This window comes from Ursus maritimus, unplaced genomic scaffold, assembly GCF_017311325.1.
Source record: "Ursus maritimus isolate PB19 unplaced genomic scaffold, ASM1731132v1 scaffold_21, whole genome shotgun sequence".
Taxonomy (NCBI): Eukaryota; Metazoa; Chordata; class Mammalia; order Carnivora; family Ursidae; genus Ursus; species Ursus maritimus.
In genome coordinates this window covers 47177338-47196953 of record NW_024424564.1, presented here as the reverse complement: position 1 = coordinate 47196953, position 19616 = coordinate 47177338, and the positions used below count along the sequence as shown (strand labels likewise).

The following is a 19616-nucleotide window of genomic DNA, read 5'->3' as shown; positions in this document are numbered from 1 at the left end:
ATCTCAGGTGATAGAAAGTTGATGAAAACAGTTTTCTGGCTACAGGCGTCAGATGCCAGATTACCTTTTCCCAACCCCCAAGGTCTGAAATCACACTACTTGGTCACTAGTCACTACCCTCCCTCTACCCTCCTTTCCTGGTTTCCTCAGCAGAAAGGGTCTGAGGAAGTGTCCTACGGAAGCACAAAGAGTGGGGTACAAAGAGAAGAAAACACTCGGGGAATCAGAGGCTTCCTCCGTCCCTCGGACGTCATTCTTTACCCAGGTGATTTGAACCTGGAATCTGCGGACCCACCAGTTCTCTGTAAACCGGGGGTGGGAGGTGGACAGGTGGGATCAGGGGTAGTGGGGATCCCAGCTCTTTCCAGGTTTCTCGAAGTGACCCTCGCTGAGGAAGAGTAGGACCTCCCCTTCCAGCCCGCCCACCCCCGAGGGCGCACTTGGAGACTCCCTTCGGCAGGTGTTGCTGATGGCTGGGAGTCCGCCCATGGGGGCGGCGGCGGCGGCTGGGTGGGGCGTGCGGGTCGGGAGGAGTGTCCCCAGCGGCTCACCCCGCAAGCACGACAATCACGAGCGCCTGGGGGCCGGGAAGCCGGGGCGTGGCCGGGAGGCCGGGGGCGGGGCTGGAAGGGTGGCGTCACGGCCCCGCCCCCGGCCGGCTCCCTCCTTCCTGCGCTGGGCGCCCGGGCCGAGTCCTCACCTGAAGGGACAGGTGTGCTCATCTCGCATCTCCGAGGCCGGCCCGCGAGTGTCAGGTGAGCCTCGGCAGCAGCTCCGGCGGGGGGCTGGGAGGAGGGTCCGGGGTGGGGGTCCTCCCTGGACGCGGAGGGCAGTCTGGTCAAAGCAGGCTGCTCAGAGAGGCGGAGCCGGGCGTCGGTCTGTGGAGGCGCCCGTTGCTCCCCAAACTCCTGCGTTGTCTCTTGCTTATAGTCACGTTGTGCTGAAAACGTAGGCTTTGGAGGGATTTGAAGGAGAGGAAGTTGAAGAGGAAACAGCAGGTTTCCAAATATTTCAACCACAAATCTATCATTTTTTGTGCATGATATCTTTTCTTCGTTGTAAAAGTAATGTGCATGGGTTGACTGTTTGGCAAATGGGGGAGAAAGAGTAGGAAAGAAATCGCCCGTGGTACTAACACACACACACACACACACACACACACGCATAAAACAACTGCGGATACTCTGGTGTATTTCCTTTCCCCCCCCCCTTCTGGTTTCTGGGCACAATCATGTTAATCTCATTTTATCATACTGTATTTACAATTTTTGTATCTTGCTTTTCTCAACATTGTGTCGTAAGCATTTTCTCTGTTGTTATTAGTCACCCGTGTATGTGTAATCATTATTTTTAATGGCTGCATAATGTTACATTTGAGGGAGGGGCCATAGTTGGGTGCCATTCTGAACACTTGGAGGAAGGATTTGAGGGGGAGACGGGGAGGTGTCATAGGAAAACATGGGCTCTGGGTCAGACAGGCCAAGACCTCCACCTCCAACACTGGGGTTCAAGAAAGGCCTTTTGTCAATTTCCACATCAGGGAAATGGATCCGTAAAGCTACTTCCCTGGAACGTTGTGAGGATTAAGTGAGCTAATTTATGTAGAAAGCCTTCCCCACCACCCTCATGGTTCTGGCAGAAAAAGGGTCCATGTGTTTGTGAGTTTGGAGGAGGGATTTGGGCCAGCCGAAGCTGCTGAGGGTGGAGAGGGAGAGCTGGTGACAGCGGGACAGGCTCCCCAGAATGGAGATATCTCTGGGTCTGGGGCAGATGGGCTCACATCCACTCGGCATGGGCCAGGCCCAGACAGGTCCCCAAGGCAGGGCTGTGACCTCCAGGCCCCTGGAAGGGTTCAACCCCTTGGGATAAGCCTCTGGAAGGGCTTTGGGAGTAAGAGGATTGGCAGAAAAGTAGGAGGGAGGGTGAAGGTGGAGCTTTGTAATCAACCTCTTGTACAGATAAGGAAACTGAGGTTCAGAGAACAGGGGATTTGTTCAGGATGCACGCAGGGAGCAGTAACAGAGTAGGTCTAGACCCCAGGGCTCCCAACGCCCGTAGGGATCTCTAAGCCAGAGACTACGTGATTCTAGGGGAAGGAGGAGGTCAAGGCTGAGTCATCAGCTGCACTTGTACCAGGCTAAGGTAAGCTGAGAGAAAACAAATGTCTGTTTTTTGAGCCTCCATTTCCTCATCTGTGAAATGGGATAATAACTCCCCACCTACCTACTTAGTCCCCACTGTCAAGCCTGTCCATTGCCAGGTAGCCAGGGCCTCCTTCCATTTTCAGGGCCTGTCAATCTCTGCTCATACAGCACCCCCCCCCATGACCCCTTCATCTTCATGGCTCCCCTGGCCATCTTCAGAGGGGGGGTCTGGGTACCTGTCAGCTGAATCTGGTGAGTACCTCTGGCCCCATGTCAGTTAGGATGGGAAATTCCATACTCCCCTGACCCATCTGCTTCTAGACCTGGGAGATTTTGTTCTGTGTTTCTAATTTGGCCTTCCTCTCATGTGCCTCTACAGCGTGCCACCTCTGGATGAGAAAGGGCTTCGTGCCCTGGGGGGAGTTCCTAAGTGCTAAAAACATCCTGTAGTGAGGGTCCGGGACCCTCTGAGGCCACCTCTTTCTGCCTGGCCTGCCACTCCAGGACGGTAATAAGGATGTCAGCCTTCCCTAGCCATTTTAGTGCTCTCTGTCTTAACCCTGGTCACACTGATTTGTAGTGACTTATTCTGGGTCCTAGGGCTCCCGGAGTAGATGCAGTCTATCATTCAGGTACCAGACTCTGGGCTACAGGCTTTCTGGGCATCGTCTCTTCTAATCGGCCTGAGGTGGGGACTGTGGCCACCCCCATTCTGACACGAGGGAACTGAAGTTCAGGAAAGTTCTATAAACTCGCCCAGCCCCACAGCCCAGAAATAGGTGATAAAGGATCTGAGCTCAGCTTGCTGAAGTGGGGTCTCCGTCATGGCTGGGGTCCTCCAAAGCTAATGTAAACTACGGTTGCGTACCCCTTCTGTAAGGATATTTTTGAGCCTGCATTTTGTATTCGGATGCATATATATTTGTTAAAACGTGGGTATGTATGTTCAGCTGTGCTAATGTGTGCGTTATAAAACATACATTAAGATAGAACATTTAGAAAGCTAAGATTAAAAACTGGATAAGAATACAAATTCTGATCTTTCTTCCCACCCCCAGTGGATCACTTAGTGAGCTCCTGGGGTGCCAGCATCTACCTTGCAGACAGCTACGTTAGTGGTCGCCAGAAGCCCCTGGATGCTTTCGGAGTGGGTGAGTGGGTTCCTGATGTCCTGAAGAACAAGGGGGCCCGTTCAGTGGGGGCGTCAGACACACGGGCAGGTTCCCGTTGGCGTGCACTGAGGAAGACGAAGGCGGATTGGGGTGCAAGCTGTGAGGCAGGGTGAGGCCCCAGGGTGGGTCTGGAAGGGTAAATTGGAGTCCTTCATCACCTTTATGAACATTAGCTCATGTTCTGGTAAACTCTCTGAGCCTCAGGTTCCTACCTGTAAAACAGGCGGGGTGATCTCCGGCTCATGGGATGGCTGTAGCGAATTCAGCAAGAGCCCGTGAGAGGTGCCCATGGTAGTGCCACATCGTCCAATAAATGCGAGTTTGCTCATTCTCTCCCTCTTCTTCCCTTCCACGTGCAAAACACCAAGCTGTTCTGAGCAAAACCAGTGGATAAATCCCATATTTAGCGGCTTGGGATTAAAGACCCTGCCTCCCTCCACCTTCCTCATCAGGTTTCTCCCCCCCACACACACAGGGAGGGGGATCCTGGGGGCCATTTGATCCGTCTCCCCACAGGGGACCCATCACTTTAAAATGTCTGAGGTTCCAACCATAGCATTGGCTTGAGCTATTCCTCTCCACCCTCCAAATCGACCCACCTTCAAGCCCCTACTCTTTCTACCGTCGCCAGTGGCAACTCCCCAGTTTGTCCACGGGAGGGGCTTGGTGGGCAGTCTGGTAAGAAGGGGTCTCAGGGACTTGTCTGGATGCTGAATCCGTGTAGCCCTTCGCCTCAAGTTAAGAACTCCCCCGTGGTGCATTTCACAGGACGCCCTGGGTGGAGGGTGAGGGGCAGCTCGGCACCCCTTGGTGCCCCCGCTGATGCCAGGCCACGTGGACCTGTCCCGTGGGGCTCACCGTCTAGCAGGTTCTCTCTGGTATCCTGAGTCCATCTTTTTTTCTTGTGCACACCCAGCTGGCCCAGGCAGATTGTCAGCTGGAGGCGAGCAGGGCTCAGCACGGATCCCAGGCACCAGGAAGTGTTTGTGGACAGACGTGTGACAGGGTGCTGACTTGAGAAGCGTTGCTGTGGGAATTGGGATTATTAGCCGTGGCAATCATCGTAATTCCCGTGGCCCAGTTAATGAGTGGTTGTGTGTCCTGGAGATGGGATTCCTTGGATTCCCAGAGGATGGAAGGAGCGCGTTTTGGAGCGAATTGGCAGCGGCGCAAACAGTGGGGTTGTGTTGAGCGGAGGGGCAGCGAGGTGACAGGCCAAGTTGAAGGAAGGACGCACACGGGTGGGAAGGTGGAGGGTGGGCAGAGGTGAAGGCAGTGGCCCTTGGGTGATGCTGGGGTGTTGTCAGTGCTCCCTGCTCCTGTGCCTTGAGAGACAGGTGGTCCCAGCCCCTCTGGGAGTTGAGTCCCCAACGAAGACCAGCAGCATAGGGAATACCCAGAGGGGGTTTGCCTGGTGGAGGGGGAAGGGCCGAGAACCCACCATGAGAAGGGGTGGTTGGGGTGGGGAGGAACCACAGGATAAGTAAGGCCTGTCCCTGAGGGAAGGCCGTCAGGCACCATCTGGCCCAGGGATGGAAAGTGCCAGGCCCTTGCCTCCACCCCGACGACCACACACCCATAGCAGAATTTGCTCATTGCACAAGTATTTACGGGGCACCCATTACCCATTGGACACCCACAGGAGCACCTATAAGAGGATTTCTCTCTCTTGGAGCTTATGTTTAAGGGCATTAAAAATAAACAAGTTAATGTTTTCAGCCCATAGTAAGTGCCATAAAGTAAATAAGGCAGGGTGATCCAGTAGGAGGAGGCAGAGGGGAAGGGGGCCTGCTTAAGATTGTGTGGTCAGGGCACCCAGTTGGCTCAGTCGGTAGAGTGTGCGACTCTTGATCTAGGGTTGTGAGTTCAAGGCCAACGTTGGGTGCGGAGCTTACGTTAAAAAAAAAAATTGTGTGGTCAAAGGAGGCCTCTCTGAGGAGATAACTTTTGACTTGTGTTCGAGCCATTGAAGGCAGCCATTGAAAACCTGGGGGGGGGGGAGATAATTTTAGACAGAAGGAATGATGAGTGCAAAGGACCTGAGGTAGGATGAAATGAAAGAAGAAATGAAAAACGGTAGTTCGAGATGAGGTCTGAGAGGCGGGTAAGGGCCGGATCATAGCAGGCCTGAGAATGACCATGGATTTCACGCATAGGACAGAGGGAGCATTTGGTGTATTTTCAGTAGTCAAAGGATGTGACCTCACAGGTAATAAGCCGCTATGGTATCCAAGTGAGAGATGCACGCGGTGAGAGGTGGCTGGGGTCAGAATATAGTTGGGAGGTGGAGCTGATGGGATGTGCACACGTTTCGAATATGGGGGAGGGGGACAGAAAGCCCTTTCCCGCTGGGCCCAGATGTGCATGACCTCTGGGTCTTTCTCAAGAGAGTGCCTCAGATGTAGAGTGTATCGGGCCTTCCCCAGCCAGCCCAGCCTTTAGTTTATAGATGGGGAGACTGAAGGAGGGGCCTTAGAGGTCTCCTTGTCCAGCCCCCCAGAGAGGGGCTGTGAGTTCTCCCAATTCCTGCTGAAATTCAGTGGCTGAGCTGGAACTCAAATGTGGGCTTCCTGGCCCCTGGTCCAGGCTGCTTGCTACCCCACCCTGCTGAGTCTCCCCTGAATATGGAGGAGGGAGGAACCACTGCCAGGGAATGACCAGGCATGGCGATGTGGTGAGGTCACCAGGAGAAGCGTCTAAAGGCAGTGGAGTCTGGAGAGGCCCGGGCGAAGGCCTTGATTGGAGACAGGGCACTGCCTTTTGAGCAGTCAGAGGTGGGTGGAACATCATGGAAGGGTCCGGGGGCAAGCTGCCAAGGCCTCGCTGGGCGAGAAGAATGTGCCAGGGCAGCATTTTCCGGCTGGCAGGCTTGAGGAGGACCTCTTGGAGCAGAGCCTGTGGTGGGCCATCGACCCTTGGGGGTCTTGGGAGAGGCGTGAGTAGCCGCTAAGAATAGAAAGACTCCAAGAAACTTCCCGCAGGGGCATCCTCGAGCCAAGGCCGTGGGTGAAGACAGAGGGTGGGCCAGCACCCCCCTCCCCCGCCCGGCTTTGCCCACCTCCTCCTGAAGGGGGAAGGGGAAAGCAAGGAAAGAAGCAGCTGGAGACCCAGCCTCAGGTGCTAGAAATCCAAGTCAGGGACCTGGATTTCACTCCCTGCTGGCTCCCCAGAACCTTGTTAATGTCTTCCTCTTCCCCAGGGCCGCTTCTGGGCTAAGTTGTTTTTGTGCGTGACCATCTGTATTATCTCCCTTTTACAAATGAGGCTCAGAGAGTTTAAGGAATTCTCCGAGGGTCACACAGCTAAAAAGTGGCAAAGTCAGCATCGGAAGCTGGCTTCTTAACCGCAGTGGGCTTCTGTCTTGGGCTCCCCTTTGTGACTCTGAGCAAAGCTCCCTGGGTCTCAGTCTCCACCTGTAAAATGATAGAGCTGGCGTAAATGCGTCCCTCGGGCCCCTGTGGCTCTTGATGGGGGGGGGGGGGGGCTCCAAATTGCTCCTCTGGGATTGGGGCTCAGGAGCCCGAAGGAGGGCCTGGGGACTTGTTTTGGAACTGTGTTCACCGCCAGCCTGGGAGAAGGGGCACAGCCTCTACCAGGCCACTCGGTCTCCACTTTCTCCGCAGAGGGCGGAGGTGAGGGTTGGATGAGTCAGTGCAGGTAATGTGTCTTGTAGAGGGCCCGGCACACAGTAGGTGCTCCATACATGTAGCTCTTGATGTTTTGTCCGAGGGTGAAGGCCGTCTCTTCAGACGATTCATTCACTCATTCAGCAAATATTCATTGACACCTCCTATCCCAGACGCTGTTCTTGACACTGGTGACCAGTGGTGTCCCCAAAATAGCAGTAACTCCCTGCCTTTGTGCAGCTTATGCTCTAGTAGGGGGCTCAGACACACACACACACACACACACACACACACACACACACTCACTTCAGATAAGTACCGTGTAGAATATTATACAGAGATAAATGCCAGGAAAAAATGAAGCAGCAGGGGTGAGGCGGTGGGGAGGGGAGGAAGTGCCCTAGTGAGGCTGGGATCTTAAATGAGGAAGACTCGAAGGCCTCCCTGTGAAGGGGATGAGAGCCAAGGCCTCAGGGAGGTGAGGGAATGAGCCACGCTGCTATCTCAGGGAAAAGCATCACAGGCAGCAGGAACTGCCAGGGCTAAGGCCTATGTAGGGCCCTTTGAAGGACCATCCTGATGTTTAGTAAATCGAGGGGGGGTGCCCACAGGCAAGACTTGGACCACAGATCCCTTTGGGAGGACTGAAAGCTTCCTCCCCACCTCTGATTTCTTCTGCGATATCATCGTGTGGGCTGCCAGTCCCGGAGCTGTCCTCGAGGTCCCCAGCCCACTGCTCCAGGGGCTGGGGGGTGGGACAAGTTATGTGCCAAGGAAAGGAGTCCAAAGTGTCAGATTGGAAGCGTGCCGGGGAGTCTGTCCTCCTGACCCAGTGCAGAGCAGCTCGTCTCCGGGGTGGGACCCACGTGAGCTGGGACTCCACTGACAGCTGTTGCTCCAGGCTGAGGGCATCTTCTGGGTGAGTGAGTGGGTGTGCAAGGAGTGGAACTGGGAGGAGCTCAAGCTGGCCACACCCTTGGGCCTTCAAGTTGGGAGTTAAATCCCAGCAGGAATCATTGAGAACCTAGAATGAAGAGAGAAGTCAGGCCCAGAGGCTGCTAGAACACCTTAAGATTTCTTTCCCTTTGGAATCACCTCTAGTCCTCTTCTGGGTTTTGTCTCAACTCTCAGTTTTTCCTTTGAGCTGAGCTTCCAAGCTCTTTAGAAGTACCCTGGGGGCTGGTCTTCTAGGGGAGTAGGAAAGAGAGCTCGGGCTCACAACACAAGTAATCCGGGGCAGGGTGTGGGGAGCATTCTTCTAAGGGAGACAGCGGGGAGGGACAGCAGGAGAGAGCCTGGGAGCAGGCCTTAGGGGACTAGTAGGTCTTAAGAATGGGTGGCCCAGGGAACTGACCAGGATCCTTCACAGCGGGGTGGGCAGGGAAGCTGAGATTTTGTGGTGGTTGAAGCATGTCCTTAGGCAAGCACTGGTGAGAGCCTCAGATGCCCTCTCTGTAAACCAGGGAAAGAATAGAGTAGGATTTAATCTGTTGTTGTTTCAGACGTTAACCACCTCCCCCAGGGCCAGGTGCTTATAGATGCCAGAGCTGAGTGGTGCTAGTCCCTTCCTGGAGAGGGAGGCCAACACTGGAGGGTGGGGTGATGAGGATGGAAGACACTGGGGTACATTCCACGCCTGCTCAGTCGGCCTGGGCCTGGGCATGTTGTCTCACTTTAGGAGAACATGCGGCCACACAGGGGGCTAGCTTCCCTGGAGGCTGGAAGCAGAGCCTCGGGACGCAGGGTTGGTGAGATTGGGATGAAAACAGATGACAAAGGGCAGGGCACTGGTGGTGGCTGGCTTTCTAGGACAGGGCCATACTTGGGGACCCTCAGGGGATGAAGGAAGTCATAAAAATGGGTACAACAAGCTCATGTCATGTGAGAAACGAACGAGGTAAGTGGCTGCTGCCCAGGCCAGCTGAGCGTGGCCAGATCCCCATGTGTGTTCAGACCCAGGGTTGCCCGTTCTCCCAGGGTTTCAAGAGAAGCAGGGAAGATGGACCTACGAGTTGAAATCGGCCCATTTAAAACATTGGTTATCAATTAACAAAGCAATAGAAATAACAACAACAACAACAAAAAACCACCACGCAGGTCAAGCAAAGCCCACTACCCTGGCTGGTGACCCTGCTCTGGCAAAGGGGGCACTGAAGCCAGGTCCTAGCCCCTGACCAGCTATCTTGCTGTGCTGTGTGGTCCTGGGCAAACGCCTCCCCTCTCTGGGCCACATTCTCCTGGTCTGGGAGAGAGAAGTCCGATCTGCGGGGTCCCTGTGTGTGACTAAGTCCCTCAGGCTTGAGGGAAGATGTGGTTATTATGGAAGTGACTCTTCCTGGGAACATGCTTCCGGGATTGCATCCAGTGCACTCTGGAATTTTGCGGGTCCACCGTCACAACTGTGTACGCGAGTGGATGTGTGTCATAATTTGGAGCTTTGCGTGGCGCAGTGTCAATACCATCGTTTTAATAACTTTGCCCTGGAACCTTTCATTGGCTACGCCGGAAGCGGGTGAGAAGCCTTAATTAATTCTTCCAGTGACCTGGGGAGCCAGGGGTCTTCCTGATTTGCAGATATGGAGAGGCAAGAGCAGAGTTGGGAGGTGCCTTTGCTAACCTTGCACCCCTGGGGATCCTGACTTTGCTAATTCCCCGGGCATGTGCGGGCTTCCTCATTAAACCAGTGAGACCAGGATCAGGGTTTGTGCCCATTAGAGTCTGAGCTGCTGGAAGAGCTGGGAGGGTCCCTTCTATGGGGTGAGGGGTGTGGGCGGTGGTGAGGGTAGCTGAGCCCTGGCTTACCTCCCTGGGTCTTTTGTCAACGTCACTCTCTATCTCCTGCTCCTGTCAGATCACTGACCCCTGAATCAGCCTGGCCTGCAGTACTCAGAGCCCCCAACTCTCCAAACATTCTTTTCTTTGCGGTGGCCTTCATAGGGGCCCACTGCTTTGGTTGAGAGGAGAGAGAACCGGGGGAAGAGAAGGCTTTGGATCTAGAAAACCCCAGCTTTTTGTGCGCCCGCCTCCTCCCCACCCCCACCTAGCTTTTTCCACCTGTGCCCCAGACTGGATCAGGGTGTCGGTGGCTGTGTGTGTTCCCCGGCCCCACACGTAAGACCGCGTTCCTGCAACGAGCTCCTCGCCAGGCGGAAGGGAGGAAGGGGCATGTTTTCCCGGCTGCGCCCCCACCCCCACCCCGCAGCGTCCTCGGGAGCCGAGGGCGCGGGCCCTTTAAATCCTCCGGGGCGGCGGCGGCGGGCCGGGGATGACATCAGCGGTCGGGCCCGGGGCTCAATGGGAACCGGCGGGCGCGCGCCGAGCGGGAGCGCGCGAGCCGGCGGCGGGGGCGGGCGGGCAGGAGGGCCCGGAGGAGGGAGGCGGCGGCGGCGGCGGCGGCGAGAACCCAGAGCCAGAGCCGGGCCGGGGCCGAGCGGAGCGGAGCGGGCGGCGGCGGCGGCAGCTGGGCCGGGAGAGGCTGGCGCGCCGGGCGGCTCCGCGAATCCTCCGGCATCCGCCCCGGCGGGCCGCCCCCGCCCGCGGCAGCCCCCCGAGCAGCGGCCCGGCACCGGCGCCTTCCCGGCGGGGTAAATATTGGGGGGCCGCGGGCCCGCGGAGGGGCGCAAACCCGGGGGGAAACGGGGCTCCCTCCGCCTCTTTGTTTTTGCGCGAGAGGGAGGGGAGGGGAGGGCGGACACACGCGCGTTCGCACTCGGGTACGAGGTGGGGGGGCAGCCCGGGCGCCGCCCGCTCGGCCCGGCGAGGACAAAGGCGCGGCTGGGGACGAGGAGGAGGAGGGTGACTATTATTTTGCAGGCTTCACCGGGGGAGGTCCCCCCCAGTCCGGCCCGCCTCCCCCTCCCCCAGCTGGACCCTTCAAGGCCCCAGCCGGCCGAGAGGCCACCCCGGGGCTGTAATTGAGGGACGCTGCGGGAGGGGGGGTCCGGGACTGGGGCGCTGGGGGCACCCGAGACAGTTGATACTGTTGATTCGGGCTTCTCGGCCATACCCTGGGCTTCTGTGTGTTTCGCCGGACAATCGGCAGCGCCTCCCCCCTTCTCTCCTGGCTCGGGGTTCAGGACCTGGGGGTCAGCGAAGCTGCTCCCTCATGTTAGATGGGGGCGCTCGGGGGCGCGCGGTGGGCCCCGAGGTGATGCGGTGTGTGGTCACCCAGCCTCCGATTCTGTTTTCCTTTGTGGAGAGAAAGAAAGGGGTGGGGGTTATTTATCAGATCGGATTCTCCCATTTCTGCCCGTGAGAAATCCATGTTTTGCAAGTCTCTGTGGAACATGAAACTATGTTTGTGTCCGGGTTATCTCCGGAGAGAGGATTCCCGAGCTCCTCTTCACGCCCAAACTCAAAGTGGGGTGAGCCCCCTCCCCAACTTTGCCCTTAGTTCTCTTGCATGTGTTCTTGGCACAACCTTCCGCAGGGAGAAGGATTTGGGGAGAAGGGAAGGGGATCCAGAGTGTCTGAAGTTGCGCCCAGCGAATCCCTGGGCTTGGGGCTCCTTCGCCTTCCCTCTAGAATGTCCCTCCAATTTTTATTTTAATGGTCCAGTGACAAGGGCCCTGGCTGGGGTGAACGGGTGTCAGAGAGTAAGAAAACTGCCCATGTGCTCTGCTTCTTGGTAGTTTGGGTAATTTTTTTAACCAGCTGAAACTCCGGATTTGCGTCTCCTTTTTTTTTTTTTTTTTTACTTCGTTTATTCCACCCCCCCCCACCCCCCATGGGAGAAGCGGCAAAGAACTGGAAAGCTTCTCCTTTTCCTGAGTCGATCCGTTCTCCTCTCCTCTGGGAGGCTTTTTAGGGGACAGTGCTGGGACAGTGTAGGCTCTCCCTGGGGCCCTGGCCCCCGGGGCTGGGTGGCTAGCGCCCGGCAGTGGTTTCCGGCAGGGCTGGCTGTGTGCGCCCTCTCTTCTCCCCTTCTCTGCCCACAGCCCGGTGAGTGGGGAGGGGCTGGGGGGTCATGTGCGGTGTATTTATGTAAGGCACCCAGACGGAGGGCGCGGGTATTTATATAACCCGGCGTGGGTATTTATGTAATATAGGATGCGGGTATATTTATGTTCCTTTCCTAACCTGCGGCTTTCCCGGCTGCCATGTGTGGTCTCTGAATTGGTGTTGGCGGAAAAGGGACTGGGGGGGCAGTGTTTGTGTATGTACACACCCGCGACACCCCCTCCTTCCTTCCCCCCCTGCCCCCCCGCCCCTCCCCACCGTGGGGCCCACGGTGTGTGTCTGCTTTTCTTTCTTCCTTTGGAGTGCACACACAGGTCGCTGTGTATGTGCAAAGTGTGGCATGTGAGTTTTCTGCAAATGTGGAGTGTGTTCCCCTGGCAGCCACGGCACCTCAGCCAGGACCGGCCAGGCGTGTGGGCAGAGGTCCTTGGTTGAGAGCCCAGAGTTTGGCTGGCATGGGGTGGAGGCTACTTCCTTGTGGCCGTCAGTGAGGGGCTAGTGGCGGCTCCACTGGGAGTTGCGTGCTGGGGCTAGATGTCTCTCCTGGGCAGGAGCTGTTGGCTTCTTGCCTCTGCTGGGGGGCAGAGAGCCACAGCCTGGCCATCTGTGAACCAGATCTCGCGCATCTCCCCTCCCAGGTGGGTCTGGCTTTGGGGATAGCGTGTGGCCTAGGGAAGGGGCCCGGCTGCGGTGCCCGATACAGCTGCTTTTCCGTCTTCCTGCTTTGCTCCCCAACCCCGGCAGGAAGTAAGTCCTGTCTGGGTCCTAGGTGAGGAGGCCCCGCCACCAGCTTGCTGCTGGGGAGTGGGGGGCAGGTGATGTGGCCTCTCTCGGCCAGAGTTGCCAGTCTGCAGAGGGAGGCCCCTCTCGAAGACACTCTGAGATCGTAGGGATCCCCCATCCTTCTCCCTGTTTCATTGTCCACCGTCCCCTGCCCGCTAACTGTAGAAACCATCTCCTGGCCTTTGAGTTTCCCCTTCTGCTGGCCAGGACCTCAGAGGGCAGAGGGTCTCTACCAGTGTGGCCCCTGATGTCGCATGAGCTTGGGCACCCAGGATGGGGCACGGGAAGGAGGGGAGCCGCTCAAATCAGCATCCCTCCCTCCCTCACCTCTCCTCCCGCCCCAGAGCCTGGTGGCCAAAAGCCTGGCTTTGGTCTCCCCCTCAGTTGCTCTATGGGGCCTCTAAGGAGACCCTCCTTCTAGTCTTGAAGGAAGCCAGCCCCAAACTCTCCATTCAAAAAACGTGTGGAAAGGCCTGTGTGAGGTGCTTCGTGTCATGAGGTCGAGAGGGAGAAACAACTGGATGTTCTGAGGGCCCCCTTGCCTGCCTGCCCTCTGAGTTGGAGAGGAGGCCTCTGTCCTGCAGGGCACACTGTAAGCTGGCAGCTTCTGGCCTCTGAAAAGACTGGGCCAGGCTGTGGAGGCCCGGTGTCTGATTCTTGTTGCTAGAAGCATGGGGTTTGGAGGTGGGGGCAGGGGACCCTGTAGTTTCTGAGGCCTGAAGGGCCTGAGGAACCCCTTTGGGACCCTCCGTTCAACATGTCCTCCCATCCCTGGAGGTTAGAACTTGGTTGCCATGGTAGCACCCCCAAAATGATCAGCTCCTGATCCCTCCCTTCCCCATCACCCCCTTTGTCTTTGATTTTCCTTTTAAGGTCTTGCTGCGTTGGGACTGGCCTGCCCCTGAGAGGCTCCTACTGGAGGGTTCCCAAATGAGTGTCCCCTGAGGAGGTGCTTGCTTGGCTCTTTTCTCTGGGGCTTCATCTCCAATTCCACCTTCTGCTTGGCTACCCTCAGTCTGCCTCAGCTGTTCTCACATGTGGAGGCCATCGGCCCACCTGACACCTGGGTGCCAGGCAAAGCCGGGCCAGCTCTCTTCTTGTGCAATGGGAGGGAGAATGTCGGTCTCCCAAGTTCCTTGTGTCTTTCCCTGGCCTGTGGGGGGGTGTGGTGGGGTCCAGCCGGCGAGGCTCCCTTCCCAGCTCCCCGCCTCCCTGATCCCTGTGTCTCTGCTTCCTCTGCAGTGAGAGTGAGTCATGGAGCTGCGTGTGGGGAACAAGTACCGCCTGGGACGGAAGATTGGGAGTGGGTCCTTTGGAGACATCTACCTGGGTAAGTGTCCCTAACTCCAGCTCAGTGGTTCTGGGGCCCCTGGGACAGCGCTGGGGACAAGTAGGAGGAAATGTGCGGGGACCTCAGGCTCTCCAGCCAGAACTTGGCTCCAGGCCTCCAGTGGCACGTTTTTGGTCATTTTGTCCCCAGGGCCATGCCAGGTTGGGGGTGAGGCGGGCCAGGGGGGTCCTCACACAGTCGGAGGGGCGGGGCTCCCACTTGCTACAGTCTGGACAGAGGAGGGTATTTTTAGCTCTGGTTTCCAGCTGCTGATGACCTGGGTCTCCAGCTGGGCGTGGGAAAGCCCAGGCTGGGGTAGCACCCCTGTTTCTTGCCTTCTGGGGGAAGGATGCTGGTAGACAGAAGAGGCCTGGGCTACCACTCGCTTCTAGCTGGGCCGCCTCCCTCTGCTCTGGCCCCTAGAATTCAGCCCAGGCAGGCTTCGGAATGACAGTGATGCAGGCTCTCCCAGTAACCTCTGGGTAGGGGTGGGGATAGGGGTCTGGTTGTAGTTTTCAGGATCGTTCTCTCCGGATGTGCTTCCTGTTGAAAGTCTGAATTGGCTCTCATGTTGTCATTTTAAACAAATCGCTGACATCTCAAGCCCATTCCTCGACCTGGCAGAAAAGAGTCTCTTGCCTTGAAATGCCGCCTTCTCGGCTGCCCGAGGGCATGCGTGGTCAGGAGTCACGGCCCTTCCCTTGCAGCTGTCCGGCCTGCAGGGGAGAGAGATCCTGCGTCTGCGATCAGTAATCGTGAAGGAGTTGACAGAGCAGGGTGTCCAGCCCCTGGGGTTTATCCTCATTCCTGTCTCTTGGCCGCTCTTTTCCTCCTTGCAAAAGCAAAGTAAATAATTTCTGTCCTGAGCGGAGAAAAACAACCAGGCTGTATGCTGTGCTCATGGTTCTGAACTTGGGAGGCCGTGGGGGGAAGGGAGGGGTGTCTCTTACCCAGTGGTCTGGGTCTCTGCCCTCTTGGGGTATGAACTCTACTTCTCCGTGAGCTGCCCCCTTCCCCCTCAGAGGGGACAGGGAGGGGACATTGTCTGAGCACGTAGTTGGTGCTGGGCAGGGTCATGTTGGAGTGTGGTCGCCCTGCACAGCAGCCGATAGAGACGGAGCCCTGCCGTTCTGCACACGTCAAGAAGCAGGTGCCCTGTGGTCAGGTTGGCCGCCCAATGTTTCTCTTGAACACTAGAAAAGGCAGTCTTTCTACTCACAAGAGTGAGAGAGTGTGACAGAACATGGGAGGGAGACGTCAGACAGACCCAGGTTCCAGACCTGGCTCTGTGCAGCCGAGGGGAAGTCATGCGGCTGCTCTGTGCCTCAGTCTCCCCATACGGAAAGTTCGTGTGATGATGAGGCCTCGCTGACCAAGGCAGCAAGGCCCGGAGAAGCAGCTTTTGGCACAGATGCACATTTGCTCCTAGGAAACATCCAGTCCAGGGCCTTCTTTGTGCAGAAGGGAGCAGAGGCCCTGAGGGGAGGGGCAGGCCAAGGTCATTCAGAAAGCTGGTGTCCCTGGTCCATGTGGGGGGACCTCCCTGGGGCCCAGACTTCCTGTTTATCTAGTTCATTTTTAAAACTCGGTCTAGATTTACTTCTCTTTGTACGGGCTCTGGCGTAAATTCTGCCAGGGCTCGGGTGCTGGCTTTTCTTCCGTTAGCTGTGTGCCCGTGAATGGGTGATGACCTCTGCCGGTCTTGGCTTCCCCATTGGTAAAATGGGGTCACGAGGCCTGCAAGGTGGTGAGCAGGGCTGAGATCCCGGGGTGCACAACACCTGCGCGTGTGCGGCCTGGCTGCGGTGCTTTCGTGTGGTGTCCTCCGCCAACCCGCAGTCTTTTTTGGGATTTGCTACTGTCAGAGGATTCGGGTCCTCTTGGGCCCACTGAGTGGGGGTGGGGAGCCAGTTCTGCCCTGAGAGCAACTCCCCTGTCCCGCTGCTGCTGGGTGCTCAGGCCCCGGGCGGCCCTGGCCTGACGCCGTGTCCTGCCAGCTCCTTCCTGGGCTCCTGTCTTGCTGCGGGGACAGTGGGGATTGTGGGGCCTCCCCGGCTGGCCTCGCTGGCTGCCTTTGTTCAAAGCTCTGGCCACATTCTTGTCACTGGTGCCAGTGCCAGGGCCTGACTCCAGATGGCCTCTGCAGGTGGGGCTGGGCGCGGCCTCCAGGCCCTGCTTTCCAGGATCGGCCCAAGGCGAGCACTCTGTGGCTGTGGCTGCAAGGCCCACGGCTGCACGGGCCCAGAAGCGGCTGAGACCGCGGCCCCCCTCCCACCACTGGCCGTGTGCCCTCAAGAGCCCCCTATACTACACCCTTAGTCTCTGTTCCTCGGTTCTAAATGGCGGGGGATCGGTGCTCCGCAACAGGTGGTTGGGAGGGTGCTTTGGTCTACACCTCCAGTGCAGCCAGGTCCCTGAATGTGTGTCTGTGCTGGTGTCTGAACGAGCCCCCATGGGAGGTTGGTCACCCGCTCCACCCACCCAGGACTTCCCCAGGCCCCAGATCCCAGGGCTGGCCAGCTCCAGGCCCTTCTCTGTGTCCAAGTGTGTTTTCCAGACTGGCCCATCCCCCCGCACGGCCACTGTAGCTAACTGCTGGGTCACCTCTACTGCCCCTGCCCCTGCCCCGGCATTTTGCACTGAGTCAGAGTTCCCCTTTGTTGCTCCCACAGAGGGTGAGCTGAGTTCATCCAGGGCAGGGCTGCCCCAGCTGGTCCGGGCCTCAGTGTGTGTCTGTTGGTGGAATGAGTGAGGTGCTAGACAGTTGGAATAGAGAAAAAAGCCTGGTCTTTGGGGACTCATGTTCAAATCCTAGCTCTGCCCCAACGAGTCCTGTTACCTTGGGCCAGTTACTTAACCTTTCTGAACCTCAGCAGTGAGAATTAAGGGAGATCAGAGAGGGCTGGTGGCTTCCCGACAGAACTCCGAGGCAATGGAGGGGCCTCGAGGTGACGGGAGCCTGGCGGGGTGGGGGGCAGCCCTCTGTGGCTGTTTTCCAGCACTCGCAGGGACCTGAAGGCTTTACCTGAGAGCAGGCTCCCTGTCCTGGGGAGTTAGTGTGGCATTTGATCTCTTGACCTGCATTATTTCAGTTTCTGTACGTGTCAACCAGAGGTACAAGCAGTAGCCTTGCAGGATGGCGGGGGGAGGGGGGAGTTGGAGGGGATAAAGGGCTCCTCCTACCCTGCCCCGCCCCGTCTAGGGGAGGGGTGTTCTCCCCAGCACCTCTCCTCCCTGCATCTGTCTGCTGAGAATCATAGTGCTAGAGGCCCTACTCTCAGAGTGTCTAGGGCTCTGCCTCCTACCTGCCTGGGGTCACCATCAGCTCCTTCAGTGTCTCCCTTGCCCCTCACATCCTCTCCAGTCCTTTCTAATATGTCAGTGGGTCTGAACAGGGGTGGGGGTGGGGGGCACATTTGTCCCACAGGAGCCATTTGGCAAGGTCTGGGGACATTTTTGATCAGTGAAACTGGGGACATTTTTGATCAGTGCCAGTACCACTGGCAGCTAGTGGGTGGAGGTCAGGGATGCTGTGAACCATCCTACAATGCACAGGAGGCCCCACAACAAAGAATCACGCGGCCCCAGATGTCAGTAGTTCGGAGGCTGAGAATCCCTGTAATAAGGCATGCGTACCTGGCCCGTGGAGTCTCAGGCTCACGGCCAAGATCTTAGCTTGGCATTTGAGACCCTTCTGATCTCTCCTCGCTCACGTCTTCCACAGTCCTCTTCAGTTACCTCAAGCTCTAGCTGCACCAAACCGCTCAGAGTTCACTGCACCCCACTCCCGTCGGACCTTTGCACGTGCTGTGACCTCTGGCACGGTCCTGCTCACGCCTCTGAGCCCGTGCCGCCTTTCCTACCACTGGCCTGCCCAGGGTTAGGACACTGGGCTCATGTCTGAAGCCCAGGGGCCCGTCCTTACCAAACCCAACTTCCGCTGAGCACTTACCTACGTGCCAGGCACTCTTCTTCTAAGCCTGTTGCCATTGCAAAACCACCTCTCCCACGCCACGTCCTCACTGCCCTCCAGAAACGTGTGTGCCCCCCCCCGACGAGTGTTGATATGCCAGAAGCAGTTTACAGTTTGCAAAGTACTTTTTCTCCAGTTGCTCACTGGATCTGCTAATCTATTTCCTTTTTAATTTTAATTGTATTTTATGGGGCTCAAAACTGAAAACACACAAAACCAAAAAGCGAAACACAAGAACACGCTGAGTGAAAGAAGCCAGTCGCAAGGGATCACATATTGTATGATTCCATTTAAACGAAACGTCCAGAACAGGCAAACCCATTGAGACGGAGAGTAGATGAGTGGTTGCGTGGAGCTGGGGCTTGGGGGAGATGTGGAGCAAATACTGAAGGGTCCTGGCATTTGGAGACGGTGAAAATATTCTAAAGTTGATTGTGGTGTGGGTTGCATAGCCTTGTGAATATCCTAAAAACCACTGAACCGTGCACTTCAAAGAAGTGATTGTGTAGTATGGGGATTATATCCCAACAGAGGCGTCGGGTAAAAGTGGCAGCGCATAACCTAGGATCCAGCGCGGTGTCGTCCCCCCTGGGCTAGGGGTCGCCGTAGCCCTGCCCGGCCCTCGCTGGTTTCTCGGGCTTCTTTCCCATGTTTTCTTATGTAGATACAGCCAAACACAGATCCAATTATTTCCCCCATCTTTTTATTTTTTCAAACTGGAAAGAGCATAAAATACATACTGTTCTGTACTTTGCTTTTTCACTTCCTGTATCTTTGAGATCTTTCCTCTTCTGCACAGAGAGCGCTTCCTCATTCTTTTTCCATTGTATTCCGTGTTATTGATGGGCCATTCTTTATTTAACCAGGCCCCAGAATGATGGACATCTGGGCCGTGTCCAAGTTTTGCTGTTGCCAACAGCCCACAGTGAACCGCCTCATCCAGGCCTTTTTTGCACTCACGAGGGTGTTGAGTGTACCCCCCGAACTGGGAGCCGGGTTTCTCAGTTCACACCGGGGCCACTTGGGGCGCGGTGCCCACTGCCCCGCAGCCCTGCCGCCGGACAGCACAGGCGTCTTACCGCGGGGCTCCGCCAGTCACAGGAGGGGGTGCTCTTTGAGGACCATTTGCGTTTCTCTTACAAGGAGGTTGAGCATCTTTTCATATGGTGCGCCATTTTTATATCAGCGATTTCTTTCTCATGACGTGTCTTTTCGGACCCTTTACCCTGTTTCCTTTGAGCCTTTGGTCTTTTTCCTGCTGACGCGTAGGAGCTCGGTAACATATTAGTGCCGTCAGCCGCTTGCCGCTGGTAAGTTACGGGGGTATTTCTTGGGACTTGTTTTGCTGGTGCTTTGGCCATGGAGAAGGGATTCCCTGTTTGGATGGAACGGACACATTTTTTTTTTTTAATGGTCTTTGGATTTTAAATCAGGGATAAAAAGCCTTGCCTATCCCAGAGGTGTAAGGCAATTCTCTCTTTTCTTAGATCTCATTGTTTTCTTTTTATTAAGTGTTGAGTAGATACAAAAGAAGACATACAACAAACAGGCACCCTCCCTCTCCCTTCCCCGCAGAGGAGGATGTGCCTGTCACCTTATAGACCCCTGTCACCCCATCATGCCCGCCCC

General features: G+C 56.7%; 1 protein-coding gene across 6 annotated transcripts in view; it reads left to right on the top strand.

Moving 5' to 3' along the window:
• The first annotated feature begins 648 nt into the window (after positions 1-648).
• The window catches only part of LOC103676389 (casein kinase I), a 31340-nt gene continuing 12372 nt past the window's right edge, over positions 649-19616 (top strand). The window contains exons 1-2 of one of the 6 annotated variants that reach the window (XM_040637530.1): positions 649-755; positions 13927-14014. In XM_040637530.1, coding sequence (XP_040493464.1) covers positions 13939-14014 — 76 coding nt within the window. In that variant the 5' untranslated portion in view covers positions 649-755; positions 13927-13938. Of the gene's footprint in view, positions 756-10462; positions 10527-11863; positions 11884-13050; positions 13634-13926; positions 14015-19616 lie in introns of those variants that run through there. The other 5 variants (XM_040637529.1, XM_040637534.1, XM_040637533.1 and 2 more) reach the window with 5 other exon arrangements.